Below are 13,206 nucleotides of genomic sequence, written 5' to 3' on the forward strand. Positions count from 1 at the left end.
TTGGCTACTAGGGTTTTCCCATTTCCAAGCTCTCTATCATTCTAGAAAAAAGGTTTCTTTCTTTACAAGTTCTTACTACTGATTCTCCTTCTAAGAAGAAAAGATACAGAAATGGAATACATATATGATCTTACATTTCAGACAAACCCATTTATGAAAAACAAAATAGGGTAAAGGAAAAACTGCAGCAGGCCATTTGGGTCAGATTTGAATTATTCTCTTAAAACTGACTAAGAACTGGTTTCACTTTACATATGGCAGGAAGGCTAGAAGTTATATGATTTCTCTAAACTTACTTAAAGGACAGCTGTATTAATAAAGGATAAGGTAAAAAGACATTATAAACCTTACCACATCAGCTACCCAAAACACTAACAACGATATTTCTCGGAGGAAAACAGGTAAAAGGCAAGGGGTGGTTGGCAATAATAAAAGGGATTTGCTGGCAATAATAAAAGGGATTTGCATAACAATGGGAAAGAGATGGGAGCTTGAAAGGGAAAGCAAACATGAAAGGAGTAGCAGAGATGGGATATGATTTCCCCTTCCACCTTTTCCTTGTGTTTGAATTGTGGGAGCTTTGAACCTGCACCAAAATACACCATGGATGGGGTTTCAATGTCAGGAAGTTAAAGCATTACATCAAGAACAAGAACAAGAACAAGAAGAAGGAGAGAGAGAGAGAGAGAGAGAGAGAGAGAGAGAGAGAGAGAGAGAGAGAGAGAGAGGTGAATTTACCCAAACATATTTGCTACATTTTGATAATTAAATGCATGTAGACTGTTAAAATGGAGTGAGGCATTTGCTGTATTTTTCATCATGGTTGCAAAATATACAGCAATGAATACTCCTAGATTTTATAAACAAAAGAAATCAAATAAAAGATTAGAAAAAGAAAAAAATAAAGGAATAAGTAATGATAGCTCTCCCATGACTAATACGAATTGACCCAAAAAATTCCCACCTCTAGTGTAGGAAATTGTAGGGGTCCCCTGCCAAACCCCAGCTTACCCATACAAAAAATTGTAATTCAAAATCATTGCTTATTGGTTTTGTGGAAAGTCTTTGTAGTCTTCTAGAGTAGTTATTATGTGTGGAGAATGCAAGTGTCTTTTGTTTTTTCTATAGGCCTTAATGTCTAAGCTAGAATATCAAAGAACCAATGCGGATTTCCTATGTTGTTGCTTCGGATTCTTAGAAGGCACATGGCGAATACAACTAAGTGTTGAATGTATTTGCTATTTTGGGTGCATCTTGAGTCTATAAGTACCGCGTCATTCCTATAGAAATTGTAAGCTTATAGAGAAGCTTCAAGGGTTAAGGTTCAAGGAAGAAGATGTACAGAGATTTCTTGTAAGTTATTTTTGAGATATATAAGTGTTTTTATTTGGGTGTTACACTTGCATTTTGATGGACCTCTACACTGGCCCTTTGGTCTTGTATTTCCCAAGCTCCCTTATCTTGCTCTTATGAACAAAACACAGCATTATCAATCCATTCAAAGTGGGTCAACATGTGGTATCAGAGCTTAGGTTGTGTTTTGTTGAAAATCTAGTACAAGAATTGTGCACATTTTATTCTATCTGTCTGAAAATATTTTTTTCAGCCAAAACGCGGCATATCATATACCGCTAGAAATTTTTTTGAGTAGTTTCCAACAAAAAAACAGATCATCAATCAGATTTTTCTTCAAAAACCTACTGTCAAAAGAGTAAAGTTCTATCAAAGTGGATTGTTTTCCCCAAATTCGAATTTTCAAGTAAAAATTTCGTTCGAGTGCTTGGTTCGAAGGATAAACTATTTTAAAATATTTTTAGGATGATTTTAGTCTAAATTTTAAAAGTTAAGGGAGAGAATTTGCTTAAGAATTTTATGTTAGAATAGAGAACGATAATCTTCTCTATATCTACTTGTGGGTTTCCATTTTATTGAGTGGTGCAAGATTTTTTAGTGGTCTGAATAAAAGAACAGTACTCTTCTCTTATTCTCAAGATTTAAAGCACAAGTGTCCTCTTTTATGTCAGGAAGGACAACTAATTTCCCTTATTATCCCTGTTGGGAAAGTTGCCTTATTTCCCATACTCGGTGGGAAGGGAAAATAGAAATAGGAACTTTAGGTTTTACAAAAAACTTAAGTATAAAAGGGGCTCTTGAGGGTTGTGGCAAGAGTCGTGCGATGCTTGGGGTGTGTTAGCTACCTCAAGTTGAAAGAGAAATAGGGAGAAAAAGAGAGAGGAGGAAGAAAGAGAGAAGGAGAAAGAAGAAGAGGGCTTCTTTTCAGGAGTTTTCTCAGATATTCACTTGTGGGTTTTTCTCGGGCTTCTCTTTGTGTATGGTCTTAGGTTGAGAAGTAAGGACAGAGTTGTAGGTTTTGGGGGTTTAATCCATTGTAATCCTTGTATATTGTTTTCTCATAGTGAAGATCATGTTTCTTGCTTGTGGGTGTAGGCTTGGCTGAACTACTTAAAATATCGGTGTTCATCTTACAGCTTGTTTGTGTATTTTAGTTTTTCGTTTATTTGTGTACGATCGAATCAGATTTGCCTAGTGGATTTTCTTAAGTGGTATCAGAGCCAGGTTGGAGCGATTGTCGAGAGCGGGTGGAGTGATATGAGTGTTGTGATTGAATCGCGGCTAAAGCGATATTTGAAAGTAGAAAGATTGTCCAAGAAAGATTCTCGTTCGAGGTGGAGCGTTGCATCGAAAAGTGAGGAATAATCTTAGATGGCGGTAAAATCGAGTTCTACCCAGTTCACCATCGACAGATTTGACGGAAAGGGCTAGGGGTGCAACTCGGGTCGATTTTTGGGAATTCGAGTTTATCTTTTACCTTAAAATCGGGTCAGGTTCGGGTTGATTCCAATTCAATTTTTACCAAAAGCTCAACCTGACCCGACCCACATTGCACCTCTAGAAAGGGCAATTTCACCCTATGGAAGATTGGTGTGAAGGACATCCTAGTTCAACATAGATTAGCTAAGGCGTTGAAGAAAAATTATGTGAAGCTGTAGAAGATGATGGGTGCCGGGTGGGAAGACATTGAGTCGAAGGCGGTCAGCACGATTTGGCTATGGCCGATCATGTTTTGTTTGACGTTATGGAAGAAGATGAAACACCTAAATTATGGGAGAAGTTGGAAAAGCTTTACATGTAAAAAGCTTAGCCAACCGATTATATTTGAAGTGGCAGTTGTGTGGGCTGAATATGTAGGAAGGCGAGAATCTTCTAGAACACACTACGGTATTTTATGGGCTTATGGATCAACTCCACAAGGTGGATGAAAAGTTAAAGGAAAAAGACAAGGCCCTTTTGCTTCTTACTTCACTTCCTTATTCGTATGATAACCTAGTGACGACTTCATTGTATGGGAAGGATACAGTAAAATTAGAGGAAGTCACGGCGTCGCTATTATCGAATGAGATGCGGAAGAAATATTTTCTTGAAGGGAGACAAGAGCATGCGTTGGTTGTTGATGGTGGGAATCAAAGAGGAAGGTCGTCTGGCAAGGGATCAGGAAAAGTCAAGTCAAGATCCAAGGTCAGGGGATTTGTGGAGGAGCAACCAATTCCCCATTATTATCGGCAACCGGTTCCCCTGATCGGAGAGGAGCAAATAGCAATGGGATTCTAGAGGATGAAGGAACAAATGCCAGCACCAAAGCAAATAAGGAAAAGAGCAAGGCAAATGGAACTCCCTATTCTCTCACACCAAGAAAAGACTGATGATACTTCTCTTGATTATTTTGAATAAGAGGACGTTGTTGAGGATGAGGAAAAAATTATTCTAAAAAACGATGATTTTGAGGAAGTAGAGGAAAAATGGAACAAGAGGACGTTGTTGAGGATGAGGAAAAAATTATTCTAATAAACGATGATTTTGAGGAAGTGGAGGAAAAATGGAACAACTGTTTAGTGGGATACTTCTAGGCAGAAGGCCGTTCTATGTGGCTCTAAAGGGCTTCCTTGTTCACAAATGGAAGTTAAAAGGAGATTTCAAGTTGTTTGGAATCAACAATGGGTTTTTTCTTTCAAGTTTCTCAATGTGGAAGACTACTCTCAGGTTCTTAAATCCCCTCCAATCACCTACGGAGGGAGGATCCTGATCCTCCAAAAGTGGTCAGCAGAAGAAAAAATGGAGAGATTAAAACTGACAGAAATACTAGTTTGGATAAGGTTCCCTGGTCTACATTTAAAATTTTGGACCCGTAGAGGGTTGAGCAAATATTGCAAGCCGTTTTGGCCGCCCCCTGTACATGGACTCCCAAACAGCTGAAGCATCTTGACTAAACTATGGAGCAAGATTGCAAGCCGTTTTGGCCGCCCCCTGTACATGGACTCCCAAACAGCTGAAGCATCTTGACTAAACTATGCATGAGTCTGTGTTGAAGTCAGTGCGGAAAGAACCTCCCAGACATGATCACAATTGGAACCCCCATAGGAACACACATCCAACCAGTTGAGTATGACTAGAAACCTTTTGCTTGCAAGATTTGCAGAGATTTTAGTCATGGGACTGAAAGATGCAGTTTCAATTCTAAAAATCAGAAGAAGGTCACCAAGCAGCAAAGACAAGAGTAGAAGCCACAAACCCAAATAATGCAAGGATTGAAAGAACTGAGAAAGGAAAAGCAGAGGAGGTGACTCAAGCCTCAAAGGAAGTGAGTAAAGAGATAAGCCAAGTGGAAAGTCCTAATGCTAGGGTGAGAGAGACAAAGAAATCTCAGTCAGTCTCTCTCCAAAACAAATTTTACATCCTCCATTGTCATGAAAATATCGATGAAATCGAAGAATATGTCTCAGATCAAAGTGATGATGAGAATTTGGGCGAGCCACCCGACTCTCGATGATGGAGCTGTTTGATGCAAGCATTGAAATTTCTAATGTTGACCATCATCTTAATTTTCTATTCTTGAAGGGTCTGAGAGTGATTTGCTATCACCTCTTGGGTAATCCGTTAGTAGGTGGCCTTGTTTCTTGGCTGATGGGGTACCCTTTCAGGTTTAAAATGTTTGTTTCGTGCAATTTTTGAATATGGGGTTGTTCCTTTTTCTTGTTTTGATGTAATCCTAATGCTTCTTGTTGTTTCCCCCTCATGCTGTTGGGGGTTGTTGTTCTTCATATATATCTTTCTTTTTATCTAATATATCTTGTATGGGTCTTGTCTAACCCCTCTATGAGGGAATATTTGATATGTTGTATGAGACAAGGGCAAGTGCAGTGTCCTTGGGTAATGGGTCTACTTGTGGCATCACTGTAGTTGGGACGGTGAAGATCAAGATGTTCGATGGAGTGATTCGTACTTTGGGTGGTGTGGCGTATGTCCCAAAGATATGAAAGAATCTAGTGTCACTTGGCCGGTTTGACTCCAAGGGTTGCAGTTATTCAGCTGCATGTGGAGCCATGAAAATCAACGTGACTGTATGGTTCTGATCAAAGGTGAGAAGTGGGGAGGATGTATTATTTGATCAGGGACACGGTGACTATTATTCCTAAGATCTTGATGGCTAGTTGGAAACAAAGTGGGGTTCTCACGTGTAAGGTCTCTTTCGCCGTTATTGTAGAGATGAGTTTCCATGTTTCAGATGACGATGAGAAGTTGACAGTACCTACGTTGGGGAGGATGGATCAAGATCCCTCTCCATGGTTGATTGGGTTAGACAATGAGTGGGAAAATAAGCCAAGGTAGAGATTGTTGGGAAAGTTGCCTTATTTCCCTTGGTCGGTGGGAAGGCAAAATAGAAATAGGAACTTTGGGTTTGTAGGAAAACGTAAGTATAAAAGGGCTCTTGGGGGTTGCGACAAGAGTCGTGGGATGCTTCGGGTGTGTCGGCTACTCAAGGTGAAAGAGAAATAGCGAGGAAAAGAGAGAGGAGAGAGAAAGAGAGAAGGAGAAAGAAGAAGAGGGCTTCTTCTTGGGTTTCCTCTTGGGGTTTTTTCTCGGGTATTCTATTGTCGGTTTTTCTAGGTCTTTTCTTTGTGTACGGTCTTGGGTTGAGAAGCATAGAAAGGGTTGCAGGTTTTGTAGGTTTTGGGTTTTAATCCATTGTAATTCTTGTATATTGTTTTCTCTTAGTGAAGATTGTGTTTCTCGCTCGTGGATGTAGGCTTGGCCAAACCAGTAAAATCACGGTGTTCATCTAGTGGCTTGTTTGTAAATTTTACTTTTCTGTTTATTTGTGAACGATCGAACCGGATTTGCTTGACGGATTTTCTCAACAACCCCGATGAGAGTTGGGAAAAAGAAATTTTCTTTTTATCATGATGGCGTTGCAAGAAGGCAAGGATTACAATTTTCGTTTATGCAGAAGTACCAAGGAAATTGTTGTTATCAAAGCCTCATTCAAATTATTTCTAAAGGAAGCTATAGAAAAATTGAATATGAAGTCTCTCATTTATGGTGTTTAGAAAGAAGGATCGGACCATAGACAAATTTTCAAAATTTCAGTTGAAGTTAAACATCATGGATGAATAAATGATTTTTTGCGAATGCGGCAATACGAAGAAAAATCTGAAGAAAATGCGGCACATGTCGTGGTTCATTTTTTGCCGAAATGCTACCCTATCATCTTTGCTTATGGTAATCTTCGAAATCTAATGGAAGAAAGAAAACATATGATGGATTTGAAGAACCACATCGTGTTGCATGAAGGAGAAATCACAAAGCTGGAGATGAAGATTACATAAGGTGCAAATTGTTACGCCCCGACCTCGTTGTGTAAATATTGTCCGGTTCTGGGTCATCTACGCTCCTCGGTTCTGTTTTTCATAAGCACTAACCATGCCTGACCCACTCCACGGGGTTCGCCCCTTGGAGATGCTGAAAATGTGTTTACATAAGAAGAGGCGAAATCCACGTATCTATCCCATCAATCCACCACCCTTAGGGCCCAACGTCCTCGCTGGCACACCGTAGTGTGGGAGGTCCCGCTCTGATACCATAATGACTTACCAACTTCTCTAGAAGCTTAAGCTGTTGGAGAAGGTGTTTTTAATCTTTGATACTATAACACTCCCCCTCACATGTGGCCCCTTTTTCTTAGGTTGGCCTACACGTGGTACATGTGGCCTCCCTTTTGGGTTTGGCCATTGCATGTGGAATTTTGCTATCCGGGAGGTTTGAACTCAGGACCTTGGGCTTTGATACCATAATGTCACGCCCCGACCCCATTGTGTAAATATTGTCCGGTTCTGGGTCATCTACCCTCCCCGGTTTTGTTTTTCATAAGCAATAACCGTGCCTGACCCACTCCACGGGGCCCACCCCTTGGAGATGCTTAAAATGCGTCTACACATACTCAACTCTCAACTCAACAAAGCCCTTGTCCCAAACTAGTTGGGGTCAGCTAAATGAATCCTTTTAGAAAAAAAATCATGAAGAAGGTAAAAAGGAAATCTACCCGGCAAAAATCATGAAAACATGTCTACATAGGGAGAAGAGAAATCCACATATATAGCCCAGTAACTTTTCCCTTTTCCTCCCTTTCCGATGTGGGATCTTTCACAAATGATGATGAAAGTGATGAAGATTAGAAGTTTCTAATTTTTTGAGATTTTAATTTAAGGAAGGGTGTTGGAAATTGTAAATCAAAATCATTGCCTATTGGTTTTATGGAAAGTCTTTGTATTCTTCTAGGGTAGTTATTATGTGTGGAAAATGTAAGTGTCTTTTGTGCTTTCTATAATCCTTAATGTGTAAGCTAGAATATCAAAGAATCAATATGGATTTCCTATGTTGTTGGTTGGGAATCCTAAAAGACTCATGGGACTACAACTAAGTGTTTAATGTATTTGCTATTTTAGGCGTGTCTTTAGTTTATAAGTATGGAGGCATTGTTGTTGAAATTATAAGCTTAAAGACCTTCAAGGGTAAGCTTAGAAAGAAGCTTTAAGGGTTAAGGTTCAAGGAGGAAGTGTAGAGATTTTTTGTAAGTTGTTTTTAGATAAATAAAAGTGTTTTTATTTTGGTGTTACATTACACTTATATTTTGGTGGAGCTCAACACGGGACCTTTGGCCATGTATCTCCCAAGCTCCCTTAGCTTGCTCTTATGATCACAACACAGTGTTATGAATCTATACAAAGTGGGCCAACATAAGAAAATACTAACCTCAAATTTAGAGAAAAATAATTGTTTTTTCCACTAAATCCCTGGTTCACAAATGTTCTCTCAATTAGTCATCGACATCATGAAAGAACCTGAGTGTTATAACTTTTTTAAAAACATTTACAAAAGGGAATTGCTAGCGTCCATCGCAAAAGGCTTTTCGCAGCTGGCGGGTCTGAGGTGCGACAGACCAGAAGCGAAAAGCCTTTTGCGATGGACCTTAGCAGATCCCTTTACAAAAAGTCCATAGACTAGACCATTTTATTGATGAAAATGCCCTCTAATCAATTCCAAAACCATGAACTTTGCTTAAATACTTTTCAGTCTATTGTTTCTCTCATTAAAACGATTGAAGTTTTCGTGAGAATATAGAAACACATCGTTTGGACAAATTTCATTGTCATTTAGAGTTACACAATGGGCATCTTTACAGAGTTTAAAAACTATCAAAGTAGTATCTAGGGCCTAATTGGGAATAAGTTTTTAAAAGTTATACTTTTTTGGCTTAGTCATTGGTGTTAATGGACCCAGACACTCCGATGGATCCAAAGGATTTGAATATTAATGGTGAACAGGACTTGGGCTCAACACCTGGATCCGAACGGTGCCCATTGGATCCTTATTTTAAGTTCTGGGATTATTTGGATCATGACAAATGTATAGGCAAAAAATTTGATGGAGCGTCCTAGGATGCCAATGTATGAAAATTCCCTTCATATTTTTGTTCATTTATGTGTATTTATGAGGGGTAGTTTTGTAATATTAAAAATATACTCAAAACAACAAACAAAGGGAAATGTTCTCAGCACTACTGTATTTTGATGAGGGCACTCCTCACTTTATTAAAAGTACGGTATGGCCAGCACCATAGGAAGATCCAAACCGTCCATTAGATGGGCCACAGCCTAAATAGGTTGTGCCTCAAAAATCATTTCCATAGGTTGATCCTAACCCTCTGATACGAATGTTGGAGTGTTCCCTGCCTTAACCTTAAGTTTTGGTGACTTCTCTCTTGAGTTTCTTATCTCTTCGCTGCCTTAACCCTAAGTCCGGTGTATAAAAATGAAATGTTGTTTGCGGTTTTGAGTAGTGTTTGTTAATGTTACGAAAGTGCCCTCATGAATATACACTCGTGAGTAGACATAAATGAATGAAAATATGAACGGTCTTTTTGTAAAGTGGCACACCCTCTATTTAGATATAGGATACTCCATCAGACTTAGTAGCTAATTCTGGATCACGGTCCGAAATAATTTCTGACGTTAGGATATGGATCCAATTGTTAGCTCAAATCCAATTCATTAATGTTTGAATCCATTGGGCCATCTGGGTCCATTGATACCCCTATGAATAAGTAGTTTGAGTTTATTTTATACATTAGGCCTATAAAACCTAATAGGGGCAATTCGGTAGAGTAGAGAGAAGGTTTGTACAACTAGATTTTATACTGTGTAAGCCGTCTGGTATTTTTCGAAGGGTTTTGCTAACGAGTAACGAGCGTCCTAAGGGCACTTGTTAAGGGGCATTTAATTGCCCTTGCGATCATGATTTTTCACATGTTTTTGATAATGAAATCAAAAAAGATGTGTACAAATCTAAAATTATGTGTAAAATAATGATCCCAAGGGCAATTAAATGTTCCTTAACGAGTGCCCTAAGTGCCCTTAGGGCACTCGTTCACAAAACCCTTTTTTCAAAATAGACTTTACTGCCCAAAAATTCATTTCCATAGGATCATCCTAGTCCTCCGTTCTGCAGAGAAACTGCATATTTTGGAAACCTCCATAGATAGATAGATAGAAGGGTTGGGATCTTCCTATGGAAATGATTTTTGGGGGACAACCTATTTACATTGTGGCCCATCAAATAGAGGGTTTGGATCATCTTATGGTGTGGGCCGTGCCATCCATTTTGAAAAAAGAATGAACTATACCGGCATACACCATATAAAAACTCTAGACGAAGAGCACAATGAGAGAGAGAGAGAGATAGGAAAGTGAAAGAAAGGGTGGGGACCTACCTTCTAAGAAGATGGGCCCACGCTCCTAACTTCATCACTCCCCACTCTGTGATGTTGTTGTTGATGCTGCTGCTGTTGCTGGAGGTGTTGATGATGATGATGATGTTGATGTTCTTGTTCTGACGGTTGAACCTGAAAGGTGTTATCGAACGGAACCAAAGCCAGTGACGGTTGAGAGCTGGGAGTGGCCATCTGGCTAAACCCTGTTGTAGCGGTGGTTCCACCGCCATCGAACCCAGTATTAAACCTCGTGAGCTCTTGTTGTTGCTCGTAGCTTCTCATCATCTCTTGTTGCTCTCTTGCAGCCACCATTGCTGCCAATTGTTGGGCCTCTAGCATTTGTTGTTGCTCTCGCATAAATAGTTGGGCTTGGGCTTGGGCCTGGGCCTGGGAGGCAGGCCCAGGTGGCGGTAGGGCCATTCCCACCGATGACATCCCAAATGGGCCCACGGAGGAAGAAGAAGCAATATGGGGGTGGTCTAGTAAGTTGTGGTGGTGTTGGTGGGTTAAGGGAAGCATGGCGGATGGGCCCATATAGGCCGCAAGCTCCTTCTTAGAGTTGTAAAGGTCATGTTGGACTTGTTTGAGGCGGTGTTGGAGGACGGAGATGAGCCCTACGCAACCATAAACTGGGTCACATAACCGGGCTTCCGCCTCATATGCAAGGGAGTTCACAGCGTCCTCCCGTTGTTCAACATTGATATCATGGAGCAGCTTATTGACGTTGCTCGCGCCGAACACCTTGTGCACATTGGCAAATTTTTGGGGCTGGTCCGGAGGGAAGTGGGGGGCGAAAATACAATTTTGTATACACTTTCGCCGGAGAAATTTACAGGCGGCGCAGGGAGAATTTGATGTAGAAGCCATCTGTAATTGAATTTTTATTTTCAATGAGAGATCTAATTGTAATTCAATTCCTACAAGGTAGGAAAAAAATGAGAAAAGAGAAATAGCAATATAGAAGAAAAAGAAGAAGCCAAGTATACTCATCTAACAAAGGATCATGTTAATTCAAATCCTAATGTTTGAAGGGGATTTAGGTTTGAAAATCCCTCCCCCACCACATGCTATCAGAGATACCACAGTTTCAAAGGGTTGAAAATTTCGTGGTCGAGTTTTTTTTTTTTTTATTAAGGCCCTATTTGGATTGCAAGAATTTTTTGAAATAGTTTGGAAAAGAAAAACTTTCCAAAATCTCATGCTTCCAATTTTCTCTTGTTTGATTGAAAATGAAAAAAAAAAAAGTAACTTGAACCATTGCATTTCAAATTTATAATTGTTATCCCTCTAAATAATCTATAATAACATCATATTTCACTAGGAACATTTTCTCCACAAGAATTTTTTTTCCCTGCAATCCAAACAGAAGATAAAAGAAAAAAAAATGAAACCCATTAATGTGAAAGCTTCAAGGTTTTATTCTTTGCAGAGAAATAAAACGAGAGAGATAGAGAGAAAGAGACAGGAAAAGAAAAAAAAAGTGAGAGAAACCCTAACCCTAACCCTAACCCTATTTCTTTCTCTTTCGTGGAGCCACCATTGTAATAACTAAATCTAAAAACATGAAATGAAAAAAGAGAACTCAGAAGAAAATGAGATCTGATAACAAACCAGTGCAAAATATGGTGTGGTGTTTTTTGTTTGAGATCTTTTTTGATACTCCGAAACATCCGATCTGGATCGTGAAAGAAATCTTCAAAAATCTGTAATGAAATCAAATCATTAGAAAAATCTCATGCAAATCCTTCATGATCTAATTAGTAATTACACTCCTCAAACTATTCATAAACTCGTAAAAAAAAAAGAAAAAAAAGAGAAAACATCGAGATCTTCTCACCGATTTCACTCAATATCGCCTAGATTCTTCTCTCAGATCCAATTTTCCCATGGTTCTTTACACAGAAGGTAATAAAACAAAGCTACAAACACAAACAAAATTACAATGAAGAATCAAAAAAAAAAAAGGTTTTTTTTTTCTTTGAAGCGAGATTGCTCGATCAGATCTTTGGCTACAACAGAAAAAATTAAAAAAAAAAAATGCATTATTTTCTTTTTTTGAATGGTGAAAAAAAGGTTTATTTGTTTGAAATGAGAAAACGAGTTCTCGATCTGATCTTTGAATTCTCTCCTCTTTAGAAAGTTTTAAATCCAAACGAAAACAAATGGAATAAAAAAATGGTTTGGGGAGAAAAAGAGGAATAGACTCGACGTTATTAATTTTATATTTTAGATCTCCTTAAGAAGTGATGTGTGCACGTGGGAACTAATCCCTGCCGTCCAAATTCAAGCTTGAGAAATTGGACGGTTGGATTCACGCCGTCATACTCCTTGTCCTTGTCCTTCTTATACAACCAATTTAATGCCTGTCTCCTTTTACTAATATGGTCACTTGTATCTATTTTAATAACGAAAATACCCTTTGTTGGGTTGGAAACTCTGCTATTAGATTTTGAAAAGACCTTCAAAAAATAGGAAAATTACAAAATTGCCATTCCCATTATTTTTCTTCAAGGGATTTTGCTAGCGTCAATCGCAGAAGGCATTTCTTGAATGGTCTATCGCATGTGACAGCAGCCACACCATGAATGAAGACAAAATCTGCTTAAAAGTGAGCCTTAGTGGCTGCTCTCACATGCAACAGACCATCCACGAATGCCTTTTGTGATGGATGCTAGCAAATCCCATTCTTCAATGTCAAAATGGTTGCTGAGATTTCTTTAGTATTAATTAATCTTTGCATCTGCTGGGGACCATCGCAGAGCAGCCACCTCGGACGAATTAAATGAGTTAAACAATATTGAATTAAATTAATAAGACACAATCTGAGCCTATGTGGCTGCTTTCTCATGCAAGAGACGGCCCTTGAAATGCCTTCTGTGATGGCCCCTAGCAAATCCCATTAATCTATACTCAATATAGTAGTTCAAAGGTAGACAATATGATTTTTTTCCTAGACTATATGGAAATAGTTTTCTAGAATGCGATCATCATATTAGGCATAAATCCTAATGGAATGCTGTATGTTGTTGCACTAAATGCAATATAAAATTGGATTTCGATAGCAAGTTTCGTGTAGAATTGGT

The 13,206-nt window shown here is 39.0% G+C and overlaps 1 protein-coding gene across 1 annotated transcript; it reads right to left on the minus strand.

The window, feature by feature from the left end:
• Nucleotides 1-292: 292 nt before the first annotated feature.
• On the minus strand, nt 293-12,269 carry LOC143850693 (LOB domain-containing protein 10-like). Its single transcript, XM_077359917.1, has 4 exons — nt 11,961-12,269; nt 11,735-11,826; nt 10,124-10,990; nt 293-586 (listed from the first exon to the last, which is right to left on the minus strand). Exon 3 carries the CDS (start codon nt 10,988-10,990, stop codon nt 10,127-10,129), a length of 864 nt encoding a protein of 287 aa, XP_077216032.1. The 5' UTR covers nt 11,735-11,826; nt 11,961-12,269; the 3' UTR covers nt 293-586; nt 10,124-10,126.
• Nucleotides 12,270-13,206: the final 937 nt, after the last annotated feature.

This window comes from Tasmannia lanceolata, unplaced genomic scaffold, assembly GCF_043159265.1.
Source record: "Tasmannia lanceolata isolate RefF3 unplaced genomic scaffold, GAP_Taslan_0.1 ptg000018l, whole genome shotgun sequence".
In the NCBI taxonomy this organism is placed as follows: Eukaryota; Viridiplantae; Streptophyta; class Magnoliopsida; order Canellales; family Winteraceae; genus Tasmannia; species Tasmannia lanceolata.